General features: G+C 43.9%; 1 protein-coding gene across 2 annotated transcripts in view; it reads right to left on the bottom strand.

Moving 5' to 3' along the window:
• Nucleotides 1-27,021, bottom strand: part of TLL2 (tolloid like 2) — an 87,503-nt gene that overhangs the window by 27,837 nt on the left and 32,645 nt on the right. The window contains exons 3-8 of one of the 2 annotated variants that reach the window (XM_050305322.1): nt 10,483-10,560; nt 7,746-7,916; nt 7,378-7,495; nt 6,811-6,989; nt 6,390-6,495; nt 931-1,055 (exon numbers count right to left, since the gene is read on the bottom strand). In XM_050305322.1, the coding sequence (XP_050161279.1) occupies nt 931-1,055; nt 6,390-6,495; nt 6,811-6,989; nt 7,378-7,495; nt 7,746-7,916; nt 10,483-10,560 (777 nt within the window). Of the gene's footprint in view, nt 1-930; nt 1,056-6,376; nt 6,496-6,810; nt 6,990-7,377; nt 7,496-7,745; nt 7,917-10,482; nt 10,561-27,021 lie in introns of those variants that run through there. The other variant, XM_050305323.1, reaches the window with a different exon arrangement.

Below are 27,021 nucleotides of genomic sequence, written 5' to 3'. Positions count from 1 at the left end.
AAGCATCACACCTCTTCCAGTCCCTTCCCAGTCACTGAAGTCCATGTCACAGACACCAGACTGGGTGCCATCTTTGCTTGAAGCCTCTGTTTGCATCCTCATGCTCAACCTGTCCTTAAGTCTGGCACATTGCTTCTCTGAAATCCGTTTTTTTCTATTAAAATATTCAGCTAAAACAGTGGCATAAACTTTCATTGGCTAACATCTCCAGTTAAAAAGCATTCTCTTGTTCTGATGGATTAATCTAATCTCCCAGTCACATCTGTGACCCCAATGTTGTTTTTGTCCATCCTTCCAGTTCCTGTACAAAGTAGGACCTTGGTATTGGTCTATAGTATGTCACACTTACATAGATGGGTTCTCTATCAAAGCTGTTCCCAGTCTATCAACCCTTTGGCAGCAGAAAGAGGGATACAGCCCACTCCTGAGTAGCCCAAAGCACCCAGCTTCCAGCACCCAACTGGATGTTTCACAAATCAGCATCTTTGAGCCATGTTATCTCCCAAGCAACATGCCATAATCACAGAGACACACATGGTTTCCTTAAGGCTCATTTCTGGGACAACAACTATATAAACTACAACAGATATTTGATGATTGGTGTGTAGAGACCCCAGTCTACCAGATATCCTTCTGCCACTTTGATAACTCCTAGTCCCCACTCTGTGGTCTTGTGCACTGATATAATTTTCTATGAACAGAAGAACCTGAAGCTCTAAACCAAACAAGAATACTGGCAAAGTACGAATAGGAGACACATGTTAGGCAAGTTCACTTCTCCCAGAACTTCAGCCTGAAGCATTTGATAGTCTACGTTTCCAGAGTCTCTTTCCTCAAAGGGATCATTAAGGTGCTCTTGAACTACAATGCCTTCCAGATAAACCATATGTCCACAATAAAGCTGGAGCCATCTCCACAAGCCATATTTACCTGGGCATTTGTACAACTTCCTTGCCTGAGCGATGTCTCCCTGACTCAAGCGAATACGCTGCCCAATAGTTGGCCGGACCCCATTATCGTCACGACGGGGGAGGATGGTGTCGAGGAAAACCCCTCTAAAGGGAAGAACAGAGAGACACAGAGCAGTGAAGTAGGGACAATGACACGATGCACAGAACATAATCCTAGCAGGCCTTCCACACCCCATCCCCCTGACCCTCTATCCCACACTAAAAAGTAAGAGTGATACAACTTGTGATAACTGCATGTCTCGAGACAGCCTTTTCACTACAGCAGACAGCTTCCAAATGTACAGCCAAGTCTGCCAAGCCAGTAAATTCCTCTTTGATCTCCCAAGATTGCTGCTGCCTCTGTTTGAGTATGGACACATTCCTTGCCATAAATCAGAAAAAGCAATTAAATACTCTTGCAGAAGGTTCATGGCACATCTGGCTCAGCACAAGCACAGATTGGATGTTTAAGCCAAAGGAGGAGGGGAAAGGGGAGTTAGTAGCAGATGAGGTTGGGCTGGCAGTGACTGGGCCTGCCACAAACAAGAGAAAAAGATCAAGTGCTCTACCCTTGTTCTGCACAAGTTTCCAAGCTAGTAACTCCACTTGTGTCTGCCTCTTTTTACTTGCTACTATTTCTTCCATGTGCTTCATACTCAGGAACTCTTTACTTCTGATCTCAGTCCAGTGAAGGATTTAAGCTCAGCCCTCACTTCTATCAAAATGCACTCCATGCATCCAAGCAAGAGCATGCATGCAAGAGAGACTCCCCAAGGGAGAATTAGGACTTCAGGGAGGGAGTGAGACAGAAACCCAAACTCCAGGTTGGTGAAGTCCAAGCTCTTGCAGGCAGGCTATCCAGTCCACAGGAACACTTTCACTGCACCCCTGAATGACTAACAGGCTTGGGGCTACCAAAGCTAACAGTGAGCTTAAACTGCAGCATCAGCTTCAGTGAGGCAGACTGTTCTTTCTGAAGGACAGGATACAACTGCCTGTAGAGTCCAACGGGAAATCAGGGCAGAAGCAATAATTTTAGTGCTGCCTAATCCTGATACAAGAGTTTTCAAGTATGGGTTATGCACTAAGTACAGTTAATTCTGTTCATTGGGCTGCTCAGCTGTGTAAGAGCCCTGAGAAGGAGTTTTAGAGGAGTTTTTTCACATTGGTTTAATTTTAAGTAAATACTGCATGCAGAGTATTTGGATCACAGCTATCCAGATCTGCAGTCAGTATTATTGAACAGAAAATATCATTCTATGAAACATACTTGTCCTGGGTAGGAAAGAGGGGGGAGTTTTAAAAACTGGAATCAATTCTTGCATGGGAGATGTTGGTTTTTTCCCAAAATAGAAAAATTCCTGATAAGCACCAAAATTGGTACTTACAAGATCTGAGGTGAGTCCATCAAATTTTGATTTATAAATTCAGCCTGGTATTCTACATGCCAGCTACATACCTTGGGCTGAATTTACTGAAGGTTATGTATTAAAAATAAATCTTCTAATTCCAGAAACACCACAAACAGAGAAACAGGTCAGTTTGCTCAAAGTACATTTTCAAGCCTCCTCAGGAGTTCACAGAAGAACTTGGCATTTGGCAGGGACATACTTGTGTGGCCTCTGAAATGATTTCTGCAGATTTCCAAGGTCAACCCAGGGAAGAACGACAGAGTTTAACAGAAAAAACACTGCTTGCACACACAAACTTTTAATTCTTTTTCCCATTCCAGCCCTCACAACTGTTTACTCACAGCCCTCAGCTTTCTGCACATAGCATACACCTAGGGCATTGCTCACACAGTGCAAACAACTCACAACCTCAAATTACCCTTATTACCTGCCATTTTCTTTCAGAAGGCTGTATTCTAGGCTGGGGCAGTAAGATTTTTTGGTTTGCTTTTTTCTCCAACTGAATTTTGGACTCCCTTCACAAGTATTGCTGAACGTGACTCCCAATTATGAAGCAGTAAATACAGTTCTTCTCATTTTACCATTAGAAGAACCGAGAACAGAGGAGAGAGAGTCTGTCTGGCCAAACCACACATGTTCTAGAAGTCCCATGCTGTCCACCCAAACCCTATCTGTTTAACAACACTTAGAGAATGTTAAGTTGCACATTTGGTGAATGTCTCTAAAAGAACAAATACTTTGACTCACAAATTAAGAAACACCAAGCAGATATTAAACAGAGCAGCTCAGGAAGTCTACCACCAGAATCACTCTTGAATACGATACCTAACCTCCCCTCCCAGAGGCAGGAAAAGAACACAGGAATCCTGGTGCCCCATTCTCCTGCTGTCCAGGCATGGGCAGCACATGTATTAGCTGCCCTATGCAGTGGTAAGTCAAGCATGACAACCCCACCATTCCTGCCAGCTAAGAACAACAGAGCTTGAGAAGAGACTCAGAAGAGTCATTAGCATTAGTCATTAGTACTCTGAATGTGTAAAGTGCCATGCTAATGTTATGAAATTATCAACTGATCTCAATAAATGCTAAACATTCATGCCCCAATAGACAGGGCAATAGATACAAGTGCTTAAACAACACTCAAGGAAGCAGATATTCAAGGACCTAGTTGCAGACAGCTACCTTTTGTTCAAACTCTCTATTTATACCCCATGTGCAGAAGAGAGGCAATGCAGTAAAACCTGGAGGATGTGTATATATACATCTTGTGCAGGATCAGGATGGTGCTTTGCAAATACATCAAGAAGATGTTCCTTGACATGCAGGCAGTGCTACCTGTGTCCTGTTTTGTAACTCCAGACGTGCTGCCATTTCTACTGGCAAGCAGCTTAGTAAATTAAGGTAACCTACTATTTGCTTAGGGCTCTGTGGAGGTTTAAACTTTCTTCTTGCTAAGCTGCCATTTATGGACCTTGACAGCTGTAAAAGAAATTGTTTAATGAGACAGCAATATTCAGTTTAGATTGCTGCCACGTCTGTAAGGAATGCACTAGGAAATAAAAGCCTGCAGCCACATTCTGCAAAACAGGCAACTTTTTGATACAGATAAGAACAGAAATTCCCATGGTAAAAACTTGTTACTGCTGTCATTACAGTCTCTCGTGCCACACTCCTATTACTGCTGTCATTACAGTCTCTCGTGCCACACTCCTATTACTGCTGTCATTACAGTCTCTCGTGCCACACTCCTATTCCTTTCAGCCACAGACGCAAATGAGGAAAGTGTTTTGCTGTTGAAATGAGAAGGAGGATTGACTCCTACAGCAATTCTCAAAAGTATGCCTGGAAATAATTTCCACTGCTAGGACTGACTGTGTCTCAGAAAAACTGTACTTTTCTGTCCTAGCAACAAAGTTTAGAACAAAAAGGCTCAGGAGTTACAGCAGCATTTGCCCATGGCAAACACTGTATGATTTGCTATCAATACTGGCAGAAGTCAAAACCAACAAGGTTGTGCTAAATGTCAGGTAAGAATTGCTACAAGAGAGTAAGTCACAGACATGGCTCTGTGCCCTTCCCCTGCTCCTCACTCACGCATCCCATCTTTGCTGGTCAGGTGCTCATACCATCTTCTGACGTGGGCTTCCTGATGTCCTAATGTATTAACACTCCCACTGCAGCCCCTCCCTTGCAGGGTCACACAGGGAGTTTCTCCTACCCACTGATCTTAACGAATCTTGCTGGAGCTTAATATCTTTATGGGCTCTGTGCTTTTGTCAGCTTGGGTTGCAACTGGCCAGCACTCACAGAGTTCAGTAAGGTGGGTAGGAGATGTGCATACACCCACCAATCTCTACTGACTGGTCAAAGTGTTGTTCCCTTACGGGAGCAGATGTCAAGGCAGGTCTTGGTAAAGTAAAAGCCTGTTCCCAGCATTGCCTATTTCTGGTGAGAGCACAATTAGCCCACAGAGGGACTTAGTGCTCAGTTCAATTACGGCACAAAGACTGCTACTGGGGTGAGGGTGGGTCACAGAAACAAAGGACTTAAAGAAAACAGACTGAAAAATCCTATCAAGCACCAATTTAAATTTAGAAGGTCTCTTGCCATTTTTATCCCATTTTGGCCCAGCAGTGCTCTGAAGGACCCTGGTTTTCAGCAGACACAGCCTCAAAGACATCCACAATATAAATGGGGGTAATAACTTAATCCTGCTTTTGTGCAAGACAATTCTAACCATTTAGAGTTTAGCAAATGCTGGAAGGGTCCAGCAGATGACTCAAGGGAAGAAAAATTGTTTGCTTTGGATGTCTGATCCAAAGAAATCTCTGGAGGCTGCAAGACACCCTTGCCCAGTCACCATCTCCTCCTGCCAGAACAAGTAGCAGTGATAATTTTCTGGTTGATGTGAAGCTCCAGAAAGAAAAGAACCAAACAACAGGCTTTGCCCTTTCATACAACTGGGAAGCAAGAAAATTTAAAAAGTCCCAAAGACACCTTTTATTTTTTGAAACAAAAGTTGTCAAGAATGTGAATATTTCCACTCTGCCTTCCAATCCTTTTACTCATAGTATGTAGTGTTAGAGAGCTCTTAGAAAAGAACAATAGAGGGATTTTTGAAAAAAAACTCCAAATAATGCAGCAAAATGAAGCTGATCATCCAGTACCTCTAATTTCAAATCGAGGGCATAAATAACTATGTTTATTTCACCTCTCTATCCAGTAGAGCAGTCTGATCAGAAAATGGGCTTCGTCTGGAGGAATGAGATGGTAGTCAAGGGCAAATAAGTCTCTGCAGAAGTTAGACAGTTAGTTGGGACAGTACTGATAACTTCTCCATGAAAAACCCAGTCACAGAGAACCACACAGCTGCAGAGGCCATGATCTAAAGAACATGCATAAATGGTAAAAAAAAAAAAAAAAAAAACAACAAAACACACACCCCACACACACAAAAAACAAACAAACAAACAAAACAAAAAACCAAAAACAAAACAAAAACCAAACCAAAACAACAAAAACAAACAAACAAAAAAAACCCCCACCAACAACAAAACCCTAAATCATTAAAGATCATGATCTAGAATTAGATTTTCCCTTGGCACAGCCACTGGAGACTCTGAAGGCAATACTGCAACTCCAAATCATAAGCTGGACAACCAAGACATTCAAAGCTTGTTTTAGCATTACCCACCTTGCACGTGGGCAGGCACACACACAGATACACATCTGCTGCCTGGAAATGTTGCAAAGAATGTTAACTTGGTTTTGGAAGATCTCTGAGATTACCAGTATTATTACTGAGTGAATATAGTGGGAAGAGAAAAACAAGAGTCCACAATACTGCACCCACCTTGCTTTTTCAAATATTTTTCATGCTTTGCAATGCATCAGAGCTCACTGCTGCATACCTCTACTGCCACATATCTCTACAATAGATCATAGAGATTCTAAGCTCTACTTATCCCTTAGAGTCAACCACAACTACCAAAAGTAGTCCTAAAGACATGTAACCTTGGATTATCACCTGGAGAATGTGTTCCTAGCATAGTGCATGATGCTGTCAAAGTCATAGGTCTCTCCTAGTGAGTTCACTTCCCCAGCTTCCATCTTTAAAAAGTTGTACTCTTGACCTGTGATGACAAACAAAAAGGAACAGAAACAAATCACTTTAAGAGAGGTTAAAAATAACAAAAACAAAACCAAAACACTTCTACCTCTGGGAGCCTGAAATGAAAAGGATATGGTCCTATGTTCTAGCAATTCCAAATGGAGGTCCAAAATGTCTAGTCATCCAGCTATTTTGACCCTTATTCTAGACAATGGCTAGCAATATTTGTTTTTCTCCATCCCAGCTCAGAGACCACCAGGGTTTTCCACCCTGGTCTAGCAAGAAACGTTTCTACCCACCCAAAAGCCAGGTGGAATAACCTGAAGTGCAATTTCACCTTGCTGTATGTTCTCTCTGATGATTGTGACATGCTGGTCTCTGTCAGGTCGTGTGTGTTCATGCCAGAATCCTACCACATGACCCAGCTCATGAGCCACAATGCCAAACTTGTCACAGTTCTTTCCAATGGATATAGCCTGAGGGCCCCCTCCTCGTCGACCCACATATGAGCAACATCTGGAAAAGAGAACACACAAACCCATGCAGCACATCAGCGAATTGAGGAAGTTTGAAACACAGGAACACAGGGTGGCATCTGGCAGGGTTCAGGACAGGCCAGCAGCTGCATACACTGTACTCACATACTTACACGTATGCATAACGAAAACATAAAGAAAAGAGTGTATATCTATAAAAATGCATATACACTCTTAAATGTTATACCAGGAAAAAGAACCCAGAAAGATGTAGCACTTTCTGAGCAAATACTAAAAAAATCCTAGCAATCCTTACTGGAAGTGACCAACTGCATCTTTGTGATAGATTCTCTAATGTAGCCATTGGTCAAAGCCATTTGTCACTGCTGGCAATACAGACAGCTGCAGGGAACGCATTCATCACTTACCCACATGTTCTGTACGTGAACACAATGAAGCTCTCTTCATCAGTCCTCTCCACAAACGTCACACAAGTGTGCTTCTCCCAGTGCCTCATTGCCTGCTTAAAGATAGCTCTTTGGGTTCCTGAAATAGAAATCAAGAAGAGTAAACAGTGAAGGCCTGCCTTTCAGGAAAATCTCTAATGGACTTCAATCTGGATATGGGAACAGCCAAGTTTTCCAACAGTTCCTTGTGCAACCACATGCCCCTTCTACCTCAGGACAGAGATTCCCAAGGATCCAAGTAATTTGTGGGAAAACTGCTCCAGCGATTTCCCACACATTTGGAGACACACACCCCTGAGCAAACAGGGAAAAATATTTTCACTACTGACCAGTGAAATTTCCCCCGATCACATAGGGGATGACCCCGCCTGGCCAGATTCTCTCAGCCCTGGATGTGGTTGCCCTGCGCACTCTGGGAGACGAGTGTGTATCCATCCCAGACTCATCTTCATATTCCTTCCTCTTCGGGCTCCTTGCAAGCGTTGTGTTTTGCCTGCTGTCTGCAAGACATTTAAATGGCAATACCATTTAAATTCTCTTTAGTTCCACCTGTAGCCCTCAGGTAGTACCCTGGAGCTTCAGAAAAAATATAAAAAGAAAAAGCAAGGTGTTAAACCAAACCAGAAGTGATAGCCAGATTTTCCAGTGATTTCTTTGGGACTTAGAGACAGTTAATCTGTAGAAAACTGACCCTTCTTGTCTTTGAGCCTCCATATGCACTATGCCAAACCCATTCTCCCATAAAGGTGTAAAAGGACATCCTTTCCTGTCTCTAGCCACTCACTCTCTCTGCAACAGCAACTTCTTATATGGGGACACAGTACTTAAACAAGGAGAACAGGAGGTAGGGATCAAACAAGCCCAGGCATCACTGTACATTCTCAACATGCCCTACTCACCCAGATCTGCAGAGATTTGTTCTATTACGGCTGACTTCACAACAGCAACAACTACTCACTTGAGTTGGCCTTGGAAGAAGGTGACAGACCTCTTACACTGAAACCTGTACTCAAAGCATTACTTTGGTTTCACATAGCAGGTCTCAGGTGGTTTGGAAATCTGCAAAGATCAGACAGTCTCTGCTGGAGGAGGGATGCTCAGGATGGAAAAGCTGAGGCACAAATCTCCATCCATGCTGATTCTCTTCATTGTAATGAAAAGGAGCAAAAATACAAAAGGGAAAGCAGAACATGCCTCATTTCTTTTCATAAAGGGTAGAGGAGCCCTGGCTGTGTGGTGTTCAGTGCTCGTCTTAAAGCCTTAAAGAGGATTCACACAGGCTTCTAGGCAGACCTTGTACCTTGCCCTGCATCTGTGCTGCTGCAGCTCTGCTTACATAGAGTTGTGCCTGCGTGAGTTGCACCTTTAATGTGACGTAGGTCTGACCCAAAGAAAATATCCTCTACTCAAAGCTTCCTGGCTGTTCACCCCCCACCCTTCCTGGCTGTTTGCCCCCTGTGCCATGGGCAACTCAAACCCTCAAAGCAGCCATAGTCCAGCTGGGCTTTACTAGCATGTGTAAGGACTGTGTAGACACACCACTTCTTAGAAGAGCTGCCTGTATTGCACAGCCAACGCATTATCTGGATGTGGGCAAAGGAATAACAGAGCACAGGGGTTGCTATGCCTTGAGAGAGTGCTGGCCTAAAGGGTCACACGAAGGTGAACTTCCTGTCACCCTGAGGGGCAGCACTGCTGATGGTGGCTCCCCAGTGCTGGTGAACCTCTCTGAAGCCCAAGATCCAAGCTCTTGTTGTGGTCTTGTGATTTGTATGTAAATCAGAAAGACTGGCTACAGCTTTGCCTCCAAAGTCAGGGACATGGGCTGCTGGATTATGAAAAAGCACAAGTCCTGCTAAGACCTTCCTCTAGTGACTAGAGGCCCGGCTGAGAGCCTCTTCTCCCATTCATCCCTCCAGCTGAAGCAGCGGTAAGCAAATCACTACTGTCAAGGCTGAGGGGATCAAAACAATGGGAAGGAAATTCAGGCAGTGCAGGGAGATGAAAAGAATGAACTTTAAACCCTCTCTCCTGCTTTACCAAGTCCAACCCTTCCTGCTGAAGATCTTGCTCTGAGCTGCAGGACAAAGATGGGAATTTGCCTTTTGTTCCTCTTCCACTTGAGCATCTCCCTGGCATGCCATCCGTACCTGGCATTTCAGAAGCTGCCCCATCCCTAAGCCAGCTGCTGGATCCTGGAAGGCAGATGCTCTGAGGCTGGGGGTTCTCCCAGCAAAAGAACCACCTTCCCCTTTTTCGCATACATCTGGTCCTGCTGGTACCAGGCACTGGCATTACGAGGGCTACAGTTAGAAGAAGAGAGAGGATCTCAAGACAGAAGGAGTCTTGTCTTCCATTCACAAGCTGCTCCTGGGGCTGCCCAAAATCTCAATGGATTTGCACACAGACAGCTCCTGCCAGCAAAGCCAAACGAGGAGTTATCTGCCCCACGCTCTCCCGTGCCTGGGGCATCAGGAGCTCTGCACAAAGGACCCTGGGTCCACATTTCTGTATCACCAATGCTTCCATCCCTTGCCAGTAACACACCTTCTTGAGCAAACTCTCTGTAGCAGTCCTGCAACAGCTCTTGACTGCTCCAAATTCCTGATAAAATTTTCAGCCTTTAACAACATCAATTTGCAGTGGTCCTTGGAGAGGCCTGACATGTCCTTCTAGCAGGAGCTGCTTGTGGATGGGCATGAGTAGTTGTCTTTATATCACTTGGTTTGGTTATTTTTTTCTCTTTCATTCACTTATTAAACTGTCTTTATCTCAGCCAATGGGTTTTCTCACTTTTGCTTTTCCTGCTCTCTCATCTATCCTGCTGAAGGAAGGGAATAGTGACTGGGTGCTTGGCTTCTGGCTGGGGTCAAGCCACCACACTATACAAGGCAAACCCACCCTTTCAGAGAGTCCACCAACAGCAACAAATGCAGATGCCTGAGTAGGGCTGTTCTTCCAGGCACAGAGGCGCACACATGTAAATAACAGGACAAAATATGTTTTTAGAGGGGGTAAAAAAGTAAATAAAAGATACCCAAAGGTCTGGGTGGGGTACCACATTACCCTTTTTAACTGCCTTGTTACTATGATCGGTTGAACTGGCATTCTCACTTGACACAAGAGACTGTTCTTCCAGGCCTCCTGAAAAGGAAAAAAGAGCAGAGATATCTCTGGTGAGTTGGCTGGCAGAGCTGTGATGTGGAAAGGACAGCAGCTATCAGTGATGCCATGTGGGGGTTTGCTGGCCACAGAAATTTTCTGCTTTCCCTGTACAGGGAGCAGGGATTAAATGCCTCATAAGGCTGTGCTCTTTTCCTGGATTTGTTTCTAGCCAGCAGTGACACCTTGCAACTCATTACCATCCCATTCATTAGTTTCTGCATATGCTGAATAGACAGAAAGTCTCTTCTAGGGAAGGCTAATTTCACGGAGATTTACTGAGAACAGGAACTATACAAGGATGGTAGCAATAGTAATTACCGCTATTAAATTTCAAATTAAAAAAGGTACACTGTCAAGGCAAAGAATGATCTACATTCATACAAATACACTCTTATCAACTCAGTACATCTGGCCTGAATTAATTTTAATCTGAAAAGTCTTTCTCTGTGACGTTAATACATACTGGCTACCAAAGCAGCAAGAACTGCATTATTAGTCCCTGGATATTTCTTGTCCTTCATCCAGCATCAAATACCCCTCTCTTTTGCAACAGCCCTGCCAGGCACACAGAGGTCCCCAGCTTGTCCATGGACATTCTTTCCTCCAGCTCAGTCACCAAAACAAAACTGGTTTGTCCCACACTGACTGCCTTCCTGCCTGGCTTTCCCATGTCCCCATGAAAAACCAACTCATGATGTCACCGTGATGCACAAGACACAAACAAGCTGAGGGAGGGATCTGACTGCTTGATGTTACAGCTATTGGGCACAGAAACCACATCAGTTCCATGGCATCTTTGTACCAGCACTGTGCCCAACCTTCTCCTTTCCTCCAGAGAGCACTGCTGCTTCCTCTCCCCACCAGTGAAATCACACTGCTAGACAAGGGAGACAGGGTCCCCTGTCTATAGCCCCTACCAGTCTTTTAACCACTAAGGTACTGCAGTACTTGTCAATAGACCAGTATTTGATTTTAGTTTTTCAGATTTTATGATGTAAAAACAGGATCTTCCATTAATACTGCACCCATTCTGCCACAGAAGAAGATTTAAAATGTCATCCCCTTCCAGAAACTGAGTAGAACAAATAATAACTTGTTCACACTTCTATTTCAAAGGAAACCTGGGCAGCAAGCCACTGGACAGTCACAGACCCACCATGGAAAACCAACTACAATCTCTTTGGCAGGGAAGCTCTCCATGGTGACTGTAGTAGGAAGGAAAACTCAAAAATGATGCCTAAGGTGAGTGAGCAAACACATGAAACAGTAAGATGTATAACAGATAAATAAAACTTGCACTGACTACATTTGCAGCCTTAAGAAGGTGGTGCTGATACGACCACTGTTATCTCTCTTCCTCCTTCCCTATCTTGGTATCCTGGGACCTCTGTGATCAGAAGGGAGGCTGAATGAGCTGATCTCTGTAGAGGTATTAAATGCAAGGCAAGTTTATGCAGTCTTGGTGGCAAGGTAAAGCACAAAGAGCATGATAAACCACCACATGCAGAAAGGAAGATACTGTTACCCAGCGCTGCTGGATGTGGTGTGGACACTTCCAAGAGGATGTCTCACTTTCAAGACAGCTGGACACCTTCCAGGCACTGAACCAGTCTTGCTTTGCCAGCTAGAAAACTTGTCTTTGCTGTGGAATTGGCTTCTTGCAAATCCTTCTCCAGCCACTCCAAGGGCAAAATGTACATGCATGACACCTTGGAGAAGGACTGAAAGGATCAAATCTGCAACATTATACTATTATAACTAATTAGAATACCAGGAAAGTGATGATGAAAGACGGCAACAAAATGAACCAGAATAAAATAAAATGCCCAGACTGTCAGCTGGCTATAGGTTAAGGCTTCCTGGTCCCAGAGACATAGTAAATCAGGGGATTGTCTCCCAAAGGAAGTGCTATAGTTTAACAGAGCTTGACTGGACAAAAGCCACTAGATGTGTGAACAGAAACAAGCCTGATTCAACAAGATGGATTGCTCTGAACTCTATCACTCCTTTCCAGCCTCAATGTCCCATCCTAAGATTTCCCTTTGTTTTCTTTCATGCCCAGACCTCGTCACTTCCTTAAGCCCAAGCTCAACAAAAGTTCCTCTTCTCAGTTAAATTTTACATCCCCAGGACTTCTCATCACCCCCACCCCCCGGCAAGTATGCTATTCTTCACACAATATCCCATTCCATTTAAAGGAAACCCCAACTAGCCATTCATCACCAGAATTATTAAGGCATGCAGTCTTTGCTGAGGCAAAGGATAATTTTGTATTTCTAAATAAATGCAGTTTGCTTCCAGTCACAAACAGATTGCTTCTTAATTGAACTTGGGAGGTGAATTATATGGTGAATTAGGGAAAAAGAACAACTCTGTATTTAGTGAATTGTTCTCCTAAGAAGGAGCTGTATGGGATTGAATTGCAAATGATGGCACCAAACCCTAGAGCCGGGCCCCTCTCCTGTGCCCGAGCTGCTGACCTCTGCCGTGCCGCAGTGCCATTTGCGCACACTGCTTTTCCAAGCTGGGAGCACATTCTTTCCCAGAGATCAGTGCAGGCCTTGGTTTCTTATGCAAAGAAGAAGTTTGAATAAACTAGTGTGACTAATGAAATCTACAACATCTTTGCATATTTTGTCTTATTGTAGCTGATGAAAAGGGAGAGCACTACACAAAGGCCAGATATGGGTGTGCAGATATACCGGATATTTTCAAACATTACTAATCTCACTCATACAGACAGGGAGCACCCATAGCCGTCTCTCCCACATGGGTGTTTTGGAATCAAACATGAAAAGTTTGGAAGATCCTGTTCTGATTCACTTGAGCTTTTAGTTGTTTCTTATCATCATGATGCCTAAACATAATCCAAAGATTAAAGTGACTTTACAGACATTTAGCCCTATTCTGACTTTTTCCAAGAGAGGGCTAGTGCAGGATCCTAGAAAAACAAAGATAAGTAACTGATATGCCATAATCAATAAATAATATAGGTTGCAGACAATGTGCAGATCCTGTTGCCCCCTTAACACATTCCTGAAGTTATACCTCTCTGTTGGACTACTCTGTCACATTCAAGAACAGAGCACATTCAAGTGTTAGTGATCCAGAGCATGAAATGCCCATGCATGTATTGAAGCCCATTATCATTGGAAACACTGAAGAGGAGAAGGGAGACTTTCAGTTTGACACTGTGCTCTGTGGAAAGCCAGTAAAAGCAGGCTTGGTCTACCGCTTACAGCAATCTGCAATGAGATGAGCAAAATAGGATTGACCTTTCTGTTTTAATGGATATCCAGCAATTAACAAGCCCCCCAAAATCACTTTCATCCTTAGTACTTCCCATGGGCTGCTGTGCTAGACTAGTCCTCACCTTTCTTCAGCCTCACTGTCTGCTTCTCCCACTACTAGGGGTGATACAGAATTTGGTAGATCAGACTTCCACGCAGAGAGTTGTACTAGATCTCCTACATTCTTTTAACCTCCACATTTTTGCAATTTAATTCTTCCCAATAATTTGTCCTGCTTAACAACCCCAGTAAGGGGTTGACTCCTTGACTCCCTAACTAGATAACTTAAGTTTCTGTACATGACCTGGCAGAGACACACAATAGATTCTCTACCCAGGCTGGGAATATTTCATCTTCTACCTAGAGTGCACTTGTAAAACAACTTGTTTTTCTGTTTCTCACAGACCAGCACTGCCAAGGGAGCTTGGCTGACTGAAAGAAAAGTCCAGTAGCTTAAATGCACCACAAATATGAGATAAATCCACCATGCCTGCAACCATGGCTGAAGAACAGGTGCTTTTCAAAAAAAAAAAGAAAAGTTGTTTTCAGGAACTAGAGAGGCAGCCTGAGGTGGTAAATAAGGGTCCAGTGAAGCAGAAATCAGCAGGCTGGGGCATTGTTGGGAAGAAAGCAGTTTATCCCACTCTTCCAGGAGAGGAAAATGAAAATCCAATTTTGTTAAAAGAAGCACAAGTTGTTCAGCTGAAACCAAAATAAAGGACAACACGTTAAGAGAGAGTGCACAAAGCATCCCATCAAAACTGTGCTGTTTTCAGTTCCCTTGTACCCCACTAACATAGGGCAGAAGAATCTCTTCATGTTCACTGGGTTTTCCTTTCCGTGGTTCCTGTCCACACATGGAAATGGCTCCACAGCTGAACTTTGGAGGTAGCTACCACCCATACATTCATCACCTTTGCCGAGTACAAAGGAGTTCACAGCGAGCACTGGGACTTTGCCAGATTTTCCCATTTTTCTTATTTAGCAGAGAATAACTTGGCTGTGCACATAATTATTCGCTCTCAGGTAGATCAAACCACAGGATTTTTTCTACCATATCTTATTGTGGACAAAAGGCCATTTCAGAGCTGGGACACAACCCAGTGATAAAAAAATACATTTTAAAAATTGTTAACAATTTCACCTCTCCTACCTATGCTTTAGAACACCCTGCTTTCATAGTTTCATCCAATATATATGTTAGTCACAAGCCACAGCTTAGAGACCAGATTTCAGAGTCTACAATGAAGCATCAACAAAACAAAGTAGTGCAGGTAACATTAAACACTCATTTTCAGTTTCAGTTCTGGTGAACTCTGTCATATTGTGACCATCAGAAAAGCTTCTGGAAGAACATGATAAGTCAAACGATGTTACATACAGCTTTTTAACTTCCTCATTAACCAGTGGTCAAAAACTGTTTAGCACAGAAAAAACTTTATTGCACTGGATTTTTCTAACCACAGAAAAAGTGATGATTTTATTAAAACAAGTTCTTCTGGGAATATGCATTCAGAATGCAGAACAGATGTTTCACAGAGCTGGTGGAGAGTCTATAGCAAAAACCTTTCATAAACCCCCGGGCCCTGGAGATCTGAGCAAATTATTTGAGATATATCCTTCAGCATTTCCTGTCAGTGGAATAGCTGAAGTTCCCTCAATTTACTTAAAGAAAAATAAATTAAAGAAGGGAATAATTCAGAACCCCAAATTCCCTGCAGGAATCTGTTTTTCATATGCAGAGTAAGTTGACTGGCTGCAATAACTCAGGAGAGTCCCAAGGTCCAGAGGTTTGACAGGCAGATGTGTCATCTCCACATCAGCTGCAAATGTTCATGCAGGAAAGGACACTGGCCTCCTAGGGAAGTTCATGAGAAGAGGAAGGTGAACACAGCTAAGCAAATGCAGGGCTGCCACAGACATGAGCTGTAAAGCACTCAGTGGACCAGGCCCTTCTGCTGGCCAGCCGTATTTGGAGCGGCACAGCAGGCAGAGCAGAAGTGCAGGAAGCACCATTTCCCAACATGCTGTGTTTTCTCTGGGCACTCCCTACTCCTCTGGAAGTGGCAGCATCGCTTTTACACTGTGATGCATCTTGTTTTGAAGAAGGCACTCCAAGAAAGAGGACAACCTGTCCACCAACCTTTTAACTGAGAGTTAATGCTTAAGGGGAGCAATGCTCTTGAGACAAGGAAGGACTGAGAAGACCAAAAGGGGTTTTTTCCTCTGGGCTGTAACAAGCACGTCTGCTCCCTAGGGTACAAAGACAGATAAATGAGAGATAAAAGAAAGAAAAAAGTTACCCACAACCTGTGTCACCACAGTGATTTTTTCTGTGAGAGTCCTTCAAGTACAGCACTTGTACTGAGGCAAGGGAAAATCAAAAGCTAAACTGAGTACACAAGTACTTTGGCCATGTGCATGTCTCTACTGTTTGGCCAGGTCCTCACACACAGTGTAAGACTCTTCCCCTCCCAGCATATCAAACGAGTAACGCATAGCACCAACTATCCCCAGCCCCTTGCACTTCACTTCTTGTCAATCCGATGGATTGAGATCTATTCCTAAGAGGTGTCTGCCCCACCACTACATTACTCTCAATTCACAATAATCATCTCTGCTTCCTGTCTCTCTTCTGAAAAGAAAGAAAAACAAGTGAACTTGCAGGCAATAAAGAAACTGTAAGAGCTGGCTTAGTTTTGCCCATTACCGTCCTAGCAGGCAGCACCAGCGTCCCGGCCCCCCTCAGCTGACATCCCTTTATTTCTGACCTGCACAGTCTAATTGCTTCAGCCTCAGCTCACCCCGGGCCCCTCTGGACAGGGCCATGCACTGCTCCCTGTGCTGCCTCGCTGCAGCCCCCTGCCCCACTCCAGCTGTGGGCTCTGTGCAGCCCAGCCAGATTGCTCCTCCCATTCAGCCTTCCTAATCCTCTTGTTTTCCCCTAGCCTTGTTTATACTGGATAAAAATTAAGTCAAAATGAAAACACTACACTGGAAGCTAAATTGCATTTGAATGCAATTAAAACTCCTTCCATGGAGAGTGTGTTGTGCCAGAATAGAGACCTTTTTTCCAGTTCGCTTTCTGCCTAGATATTCAGACACTCACAGTCCTGGAGCTTCTTGGAGAATTTTTCGTGCCTTCTTACACCTCAGGATCCTGCACCAGGCTTAATAAGTAGTTGAGCTGCCTATGTAGATATAGCTGAGGCATTCCATCTGCTTGGTTACCTATCAGCTTCATCACAGCTCTTTTAAAGGGCACCTCAAAACAACTGCCAAATCAGGGAAGCTGAGGCATGAGCCAGCACTGAGGCAGGACAAGTGCAACTTGAAAAGCTTTGGGAGCACAAGACAAATGTAGCCACTGTTAGGTAACCTTAGGCCATCACCTTTCCCAAGGTCCCGACTCCTTGACGAAACAGGTGCCCAAATCATTTGCTGTCATTAAAAGAGCCCAGGGGAGCTGGGGAGTAAGTGGTAGATGCACTTTCCTCACTGCAGTGAACTGCCTCCTGACAGCTGCTGGCAGAGACACTGCCCTGTCCATCCTAGGGACAGCTGCAGTCTGTGGGGCACTCAGGTCTCAAAACCTGCCCCAAACTGACTCCAAGATTCAGCAACATCAACAACTGAAGAAAAAGATTGGCTAATCTCCTCCCTAACAGAGCCTGATGCATCTCGCGATCCCTTTTCCTCTCTAGGAGTGGAACAGCAAGATAATCTGAATATTTCCTTTTGCTTCTGATCTTTGCCCTGGAGAAACTTGTTACCCATTCCCCGGGGCTGTCCAAGTCACCATCTGGCCTCAGAACTACAACAGCAAACACAGTCCAGTGTTCCAACCTAAAACTAATTTGCTTTCTTTCCCCACTTGACAGCTGAATAAATACTTTGTCCTCACCATTTGAAAAGGGGAGCTGCAGCAAAGGGTTTTTGTCCACTGCAGCTACAAGCATCAGCCTTCTCTCCAAATTAGGCCTGAACAAGCAGGCTCAAAGTGAACACATTTATTCCACAAACGTAACCCCTTTCTGTTCAGAATCAACCTCGAACAGTTTACAACTTCTAATTTATTTGTTGTTTGCTATTGTCCATCAAGCCATTTTGGCAACTAGTTGCTTCTTGGAACTTCCAGTCATTTTTCTGACTGGGGAAAGCTACTTTTATTTTGTGGGCACAGCAACATTCCTGCTTGAAAGGAGAGAGCCTGAGGATCAAGGCATCCCAGCCAGTCTTGCTGAGTGACCTCCTGCAATGGCTGCTCTCAGAACTTACTAGATCCTACTCTTTCACTGACCATTTCTGTCTCCAAATTCATTTGCCTAAAACACTCTCAGAAATGACAAGACAGCTTATGCAGTTGAGGCAAATTCAATCTTTCATTTAAGAAAATATTCAAGGAAATTAGGCCTTTGACCAGCCCTGAAGGAAACGCATGGTTTAGTGAATTCCACAGTTACTGACTAACTAACTGTCAAATTTTACAATTAGGGTAATGGATTAAACTTTCAGTGTAATTTCCATATGGATAAACTGATCTCCTCAAGTACATTTGCCCATGTGTTCCCTGCATCACAGTTAATTAATATAAAGCTATTTAATAACCTCCACTTAAACACAAAAGACCATTCAGACTCTTCTGGCATCAGTAAAAGGAACAGCCTCCAAGTGTGTTACACCAGCTGTATACAAGAGCGAAAGAAAATTTAATTAAGAGCGATCAAGAGCACGACAGTTGCAAACAGAAATCAGATGTTATAAATGATACATGGTGACTACCCCAGCTCCTGAAAGGGTTAATAATGCCATCCAGCACCAGTTTCCAGGTGGTTGAGATATGCCTAAAAGACAACTGTGGGGATGGGGAGAGTGGTGGGGCTGGGAGCCAAACCCAGGCAAAGTCAGACAGGGAGCAGCAGGGATTCGGCATCGTCTGTGCAGCAACACTGCTGCAGCTATGCCCAAAGCTGATGGTGGCACCACACTGAATGGGAAGAAACTAGGCACAGGCTGTTTGGAAGCAGCTTCAACCATGGCATCAAAGGATATCGTTTCTGCAGATGTCTTTGGGTGATTAGAGAATGTTAATTGCTCATTAATAAAAACCGTACTGTTTAATTTCTGAAGTGCAGCATTTGACAAGAGTGATGCTGAGTTACTTGCATTCCTGGCTGATTTCTGAAAGAAGCATATGAATTGGACTCGCAAGATAAACACAACTAAAGTTTCCACTAAGGATGAGTAAGCGGCAGAGTTTGAAATAGTTGGGGATTTTTGTTACAATAGAAAAAGCTTTATTGCTTGGATGGATTAATTTGAGCAATATTGCAGAGCTCATAAAACCATTTTAAAAACCCTATGTAAGGCTGAACGTTGACTGCACAGTAGAAATCAAACCACTTATTTTGACAGGTGGAAGGCCATCATCCAGAAAACTTGATTTCAGGGAACAGTGCATTTAGAAAACAAACGTTGTGATGCATGTGACCAGCTTTCATAGGGAACCTAGGCAAGAGAAAAAGAACATCTTACTCCATGGGGAATGCAGAGCAAGTAGTAGGGCCGTGTCATTCAGGTTGTGCTCTGCCTATTCAGATGTATTTAGCTTGGGACTGTCTTTACCCTGACCTGCAGGACCTTTATCATAAGCAAATGGGAAAAAGGAGATAGACTTCATCTCCCTGCTTGTCACAAGCCAAGTCTGGAACACCACAGCCAACTGTGTGAAGGAATACTGCAATGAGGTCTGTCCTCTTTGCACATACATATCCCACACTATGGCATCTTGACTTGATCACCTTCTCTCCTCTCCTACTGTCAGGCACCAGACTGGCAGATTCTATTCCTGTGACTAGCAAAAGTGCATCCCTAAGATCAGCAATTAGAGAGAAAAATCCCTCTCAATATTTTCCAGAAAGGACTTCAAGCTGTCACTCAGGAATCCAAAAAGAAAAGCATTTTTAGTGAAAACATCAGACCTAAAGATTAGCATTTCCTAGCAGGAAAGCCTTAACTACAGGGGGAATTAGAAGGTTCATCAGCCCAGGGTCATGGGACTTCTAGACAGCTATCTTTATGCTGGAGAAAATCAGGCAGGTCTGAAAAGGTTGCAAATAGGATTGTAAGACTCTGGGCTGGGATTAAATAAGCACAGTATCTGGTTTTCTACAAAGAAGATTCGTTGCAGAAGGCTTTCATTGCACAGAAATGTGCATTTGGGACAGAGTAACTCAGAAAAGCAATGTGAACAAGAGCACTCTCAACCCTAAAGGACTTACTCAGTTCTTCCAAAGGGGAGCTCCTGCCTTGCCTTAGCAAACTACAGAACTGTGGGAAATTCATTTCATGGTTGTCTGCTCTAGTAAAACCCCTGATTGAATGGACTCAAAAAGGTAAACATTTGGGCTAGTCAGAGGAAAATCATTCGGCGCAGCAGCAAAACCTCAGTATCAGGCCAGGCATTAGGCACCTACCTTTCCACTCTTGAGGCCCCTCTTCCTGTTAAGAAGCTGCACGGATTGCAAAGAGATATCCCTAGAGCGCACATCACATGTTGTGGAAAACTGAAAGGAAGTATGGAAACAGATGGACAGAGCCCTCAGACAGGTCTGTTGGAACAAAGATGTTCCTCTACTCACATAGGAGGAAGTAACCTTCACTTAAGATTTCCCAGTGGAAGAGGAGACCCCTGCAGAGAGTTCACAGATGTGGGTTATGTTACCTCACGTACATAGTTATTTGTGTTGCTCCTGGCCAATTATAACCAATACAGCTCAGATTAAGTTAGTACAATCCATAGATTTGCTCTAAGCCTAAATGAATTAAAGGTTGGGCCCCAAGCAGCCCTAAATTTTATGATTCTACAATTCTGTGAAATCCACCAATGCTGAAGTCCACCACTTCTACTCTGAACCAGCTGACACTACAGTAGAGCACCAAAAAGGAGTTACAAGAGGAAAACCAGCTGAGTTTGGCATGCAAGTGCCAAATCAGCTGAATTTAAAAGAGTACTGCCTTTGAATCCATAAATCAGATCATCCCTGGAATCTCAGTCAGTCATGGTCTAAAAATCCCTGGATTTTGCACTAAATTAAATTTCATTAGAAACACTTCAGGAGCATCAAAGAGGACTCAAATGTAACGTGCAACACTACTACTGACTACAGCCCCTACACTGAGCAACTACTCACCAAGTGAAATAGCAGAAGCCCTGCCTGTGACTGCCACTAGCACCTTAACTATTCCACTAGAGAAGTCTTACTCTCCACCAAAGCGAAGCAGCACAACTCTTCGCAGGAGAGCTGCACTCCAGCCACCTGTCCTGCAAGTAATCCCAGTTTACATGGGAATCAGTGCCTTGCCTCAATAATGCAACCAGAGTCAGTGATCTTAGGCATCTTAAAGCAAGCAAAAGCAAAGCATCCTGTTGCAGAAGGGCCCTTGTGCAGGTGTGGTGAAGCAGCAGAGTAGCTGCCCGCATTTTCGCAGTACGCTCAAGAACAGCGAAGCTGTTGCCAACAAAGCAACTCCCTTTTCTTATTAGGACTAGGTTTAATGTGGAACTCTGGTCTATCTCATTTGCCAGAGAATTATTTGCATGAATTTGCCATCAGAGTCTCCAGTCTCCTGATTTCAGTAGAAAGCCTGGGTTCACATATATTCCACTCCCAGCTGCACTGTTATCTGAAGTATTACTCACTCTAGCTAGCATAGGTACTCTGTAAATCTATTCTGCCAGTCATTTGTGGCAGTGTGAAAGCCTCATCAAGGCCTTCAAGCCATGAGTCTAAAAAGCTCTCTGGATGAGAAGTAAAGAAAACCTGTTTTGACTGTTCTTGAAAAGCATTCTTGGCGGCAGTGGTATGCAGAGTCAGCTCCTCAGCAGCAAGCCCAGCACAGCATGGCATCAGTGAGGGCAGCCAGACTCCCCTGGCTTCTGATCTGCTGCTGCCAAACCCTGAAGAGACAAACTTGCCTTTCTCACTCACAGAGGTGCCTTTCAGGACTATAAACTGTGTCCATGATACAAAAAAATCAGGAAAAGAGGTAATATATCAGAAAAGTCCTCTTAACCCATAAAATGCCCATAAAGACTTAAATGAAGTCAGTTAGTATTAAACAGGCACACACTTCCCACAGGCATGGCAAGAAATAAGGTCTTCTTCCTCTGTGGCTAATGCTTCAGCAGATAAAAACATGCACCAGTGGACTCATCTGGGTCCAAAAGAAAGGTGACACTGTTCAGTTTTCCACCCTGTCTGTGGATTCTCTTTTTCCCATTGCAGTAGAGGAATCCTCAAAGCTTTCAGTGAGGTTTCTTCTAAACTAAAATTATATTGTAAAAGTAAATATTTTTACTAGCATTTTAGAAAAATAAATCTATGAGAAACTTTTCAAAACTGAAAGATTTTGAAAAACCTTTCATCAAAGTGATTAGGAGTTGGTGATGCATGGGCTTGCTGAGATAGCACTCACTGGCAGATCTCCAGGTACTGGATCCATTTCATTATGTTTTGAACCATTACTGTTTCTCTGTGGGGCCAAATCCTAAAAGTATCCATTTCAACACCACTGCATGAGAACACCTGATTTTCATAGTAAACATAACATCTAAACTTAATCCCACAGAAATAGAGATAGGAAGGCAGCTAACTTCAACATTTTAAATGCAAAGTAAGACTTTCATTTTAACAATATCCCTCATTGTTTGTCCCTTCTAGTGGCAAAACATTTTTAAGGGGGGAGGAGAAATTCCCTGTTTGGCAGATTTTATATGGCATTACAGACGGTAATAACAGGATGAGCAAGTGAACTGTAGGGGATAGTTTGGTCTGCAGAATCTCTCATAATATAAATCTACACATAAAAAGATCACAGGGAATTCTCTGAGTTTAGGAGATTCAAAGGAGAACAGTCAATGAGGGGAAAAATATTCCTGGTTTAGGAAATTAGATCAATCTTATCTCAATGAAAGCTCAAATGTGCAGCTTTGAAACAGTTCTTCTGCCAGATCACTGATGACTGTAAAGCTAAGCCTCAGGTAAAACAGAGCTGAGATTGAGAGACCTGTGGAAAGGAGTACAGAACATATAATTGGAATGATCTAAAACTGGAGGACAGCACTTTGGAATAAACTTTCAGAGAAATCATGAAAGGGTCTGGACAAGAAATAAACTAATTGATAGCTCTGAGCCCTCTTAGAATCATAGAATTAACTGGGTTGGAAGAGGCCTTTTAGATCATCCAGTCCAAGGCTTGATCCAACCACTGTGATTACCAGATCATGGCACTCAGTGCCACATCCAGCCTCATCTTAAAAACCTCCAGGGACGGTGAATCCACCACCTCTCTGGGCAGGCCATTCCAATGCCTGATCACTCTCTCTGTAAAGAACTTCTTTCTAATATCCAACCTAAACCTCCCCTGGCATAGCTTAAGTTTGTGCACTCTTGTCCTACTGCTGATTGCCTGGGAGAAGAGGCCGACTCCCACCTGGCTACAACCTCCTTTCAGGGAGCTGTAGAGAGTGATGAGGTCACCCCTGAGCCTCCTCTTCTCCAGACTAAACAACCCCAGCTCCCTCAGCCTCTCCTCATAGGACTTGTGCTCAAGTCCCTTCACCAGCCTGGTTGCTCTTCTCTGGACCCGCTCCAGCACCTTCAATATCCTTCCTGAACTGAGGGGCCCAGAACTGGACACAATACTCAAGGTGCGGCCTCACCTGTGCTGAGTACAGGGGAAGGATCACTTCCCTGCTCTTGCTGGCCACACTGTTCCTGATGCAGGCCAGGATGCCATTGGCCTTCTTGGCCACCTGGGCACACTGCTGGCTCATGTTCAGCTTCCTGTTGATCAGCACCCCCAGGTCCCTTTCCACCTGGCTGCTCTCCAGCCACTCTGTGCCCAGCCTGTAGCACTGCAGAAGAGCACCTCTCCTGGCATTGACTCAAAATTACTTTGCACTGCATGCAAATACTCTCTTCTCACACAGCTCAGGGTTTTAACATGAAAATCAAGAAACTACTCGGATTAAATGGGCTACACTGAGATATAGACCACTGCCATGCCTGCCTTTCCTTCAACAGGATCGGAAGAAAACTCCACTTTTATAACTGCACCAGAGAAAGATGTTTGCACACAAGATGCTATTGCCAAGCCTTCTGCAGTTTTCAGCTACTTAACCTGTACTCTTCCATATAAGTTCTTGGAAAGGAAGCTTCTTTGGAGAAGATGAGACTGCTGATGTGAATAAGGACTATCAGGTCACATGCCACACTCCAGAAGGCTTTAAGTACATAACACAAATGATGAAATTCCCTGTGCAGTGTCAATTCCCTATGTGACCACTCACACAAAAGAATCAAGACATACCAGACAGAGACATCCAGCCAACGCCAAAGAAGAACATCATTGCTAAGCACTGAAGCAAGGTACCAAGGAGACAGCCACCCCTAACCATAAAATCTACATGAGCAGTCTTCGAGGGGATTGCCAGAGAGCTCTGAGCCAGCATCCCTCAGAGGGAAGGAACCATGACCCTGCTCTATGACTTCCCCAGGAAGAAAGTGTTTTTAGTCCATTGCTCTTAGATATCAGGAATAAAACACTAGAGCCAATATTTGCTGAGAAAATGCTTGGAAACACTCAACTTCAAGGCATCCCACTCACAAGCAGCCTCACAAATTTTCAGGGTCTGAAAAGCAACTACAGCATTTCTGCAAGCAGGAAATTAATGGAGAAAACAAGCCTGGAGCACACTCAGGCTGTGAAGCTCACAATGGAGTTCTGTGGCAAAATCCAAACACTTCTCAGATTCCCTGCTCCTCTCTCTCAAGGGCCCAGGAAAGTACCTAGCTATTTTCTAGATAACGACTCAAAAGAAGGTGAAGAAGGGGAAAACTTGAAACATCTGCCAGTCTCAGCCCTTACCAGGCAAGGCAAAGCTTTCACCAAGGCAGATGCACATCAGTTGGATCCAGAAAAGAACCATGTGCCCCGTTACCCCTAAATACATGGGAACCTTGTTTTTCCTCCAGAGCCTGACAGTTGCAGATCCTCCACACAAGCTATTAGGGTGTATACCTGTAAACAGGTAGGGTTATACCTATAAACCAACAGTGTCAAATGGCACAATTTTTACTCCTCCTCCCAGTTGAACATCATTTTCTGAGAACAAGGAAACAACACAGGGCAAGAAGAATGCCTGGCTAATAGCACGTTCAGAACTGCAACTCCCAGATGCGAAGTGCCTGTGTGTCTGTATCTACGTATTAAGTACTTCCTCCACTATACAACTAATCCGATTAACAGCTTTAGGAAACTCTGAAATGTTATAATTCAAGGGGTTCCATTCATAAAAGGTCTTAAGCTGTTTCTTGTACAGAGGTTGCATTCTTCCCACTGGAAATAAAGCAGAGAGCAGGATTTTCTCCCAGGGAAGAATGAATCCCAATCCCCACCATGCTAAAGTAGACCACCCTCTTACAATTCACATGAGTGTCAAGCAAGCCCCATAAGAGAAGAATCAGCCCTTCCTGCCCCTGCAGAGAGCCCCTCACAGGGCAGATGAACACAGAGATCCCTCTGTGCGTGCTCTGCAGAAAGCATCACGGTCACAGGGGCTGTCCATTTGTCAGCTTGCACTCCCAGGGTACAAATGAAGCCTGCCAGAGATGAGGACAGGGCAAGTGAGTGACATGACATCTCCATTCATCTAATGCAAAGCACTGTATGATGCACCAGTAAAAAGTCTGAAGAAGAGTCTAGTCCAACACACAACATGAGCCATGGTTGTAAGAGACCAGTGGCTGCATTACATGATACAGATGTGAGTTCTAAAATTCAGTTCATTTTCCAGATGGTACGGGTCTGGCACCAGTGCCAAGTAAAAGAAATGTGCTTGATATGACAACTAAAAAAGTTACCAGAGAAAACCAAAACAGTCAGACATCATCTGGCTTTGCTTCCCCACAAGTGTCCCCATCTAACTTCAGGAAGTGACAAAGGGATGTGGAAGAGATAAATGCTGCCTGTTCCACTTACTTTGTCCTCATTTTCTGATTGATCTTCTGCTCTGAAGGCAACCTACTCCTACTAACCTATCACCTGACAATGTGTCACAGCCCAAACCATGACATGAGTGGGCTAAGTGACATGACAATGCAGGAAAATGGCATTTCCAGGGAGCTATCCATAATCTGAAGAACTGGACAGGTTTCCTCTACCCATAATTTCAGCACCTGCATGAATTTAATCAGTTACATCAGCATCTAAAGTATGCCTGTGTCAGATGTGTCATCTTTCACATTCATCCCAACAGGAAGCTGGAGCACTCATCCCCACAACAGGACCTACACAGTGCTTAGATGCTCTGCAGCCAATGATAGGCAGTCACAAGGAAAAAGAACCAGCCACCAGTGCTTTCAAATGATACATGAGCCAAGTTGCACGGGGGACAGGTGAACACACAGTTTCACTGATTTCTGCCTCTACCCAAGCTTTCACCCTAGTTGCTAACCTAGAGGTAGAACAGCAAAGAGAGAAGTTTGTCCTGACCTGCTCTGCCTCCAGTCCCTCTGGTATCTCTCAGAGATCAGATTCCCAGAAATTTCTATCTTGCACCGTTAAGTGGAGTAGAGGCAACAACATTGTGGGCAGCCCTCTGAACCCACTGCAGAACATTTCAGAGACTGTTAGAGCTGGAGTCCAGTCAGAGCTCCTGAGTCAAGAAACAAGTTTGGTCTGGCATAAGGCTGAGCATACATAAGAGCTGTGTAAGGGGGCAACATAAGCATATACTTTACAGAGAATCAACACAACTGTTTACCTATCTCAATTAGCATACCACTTCAAGGGTAGACTGTACACTAGACTGCAGTGGGTTTTGCTAGGTAGATAGCTGAAAAATGTGTTATTCCATTAAGATCATACAGTGAAAGAAAAAGGAAGAGCACAGTAAAAGTCAAAACTCCTGCCACACTGTGTGGACCAACTTCGAACACAGTCCCTTCCAAACTGGCAAAAGGTAGTTCCTCACAGAAAGAGACTAGTGCTGTAAATTTGAAAATCTTCTCCCACAGACAAGATAGGATTTGGCTACATCAAATTGTGACTTGTGTTTTATTTAACAAAGTTCAGAAGATGTCAC

The sequence above is a fragment of the Myiozetetes cayanensis genome, unplaced genomic scaffold (genome assembly GCF_022539395.1).
Source record: "Myiozetetes cayanensis isolate MyiCay16 unplaced genomic scaffold, myiCay2020 scf10, whole genome shotgun sequence".
Taxonomy (NCBI): Eukaryota; Metazoa; Chordata; class Aves; order Passeriformes; family Tyrannidae; genus Myiozetetes; species Myiozetetes cayanensis.
This window is presented reverse-complemented; position numbering and strand designations above follow the sequence as displayed.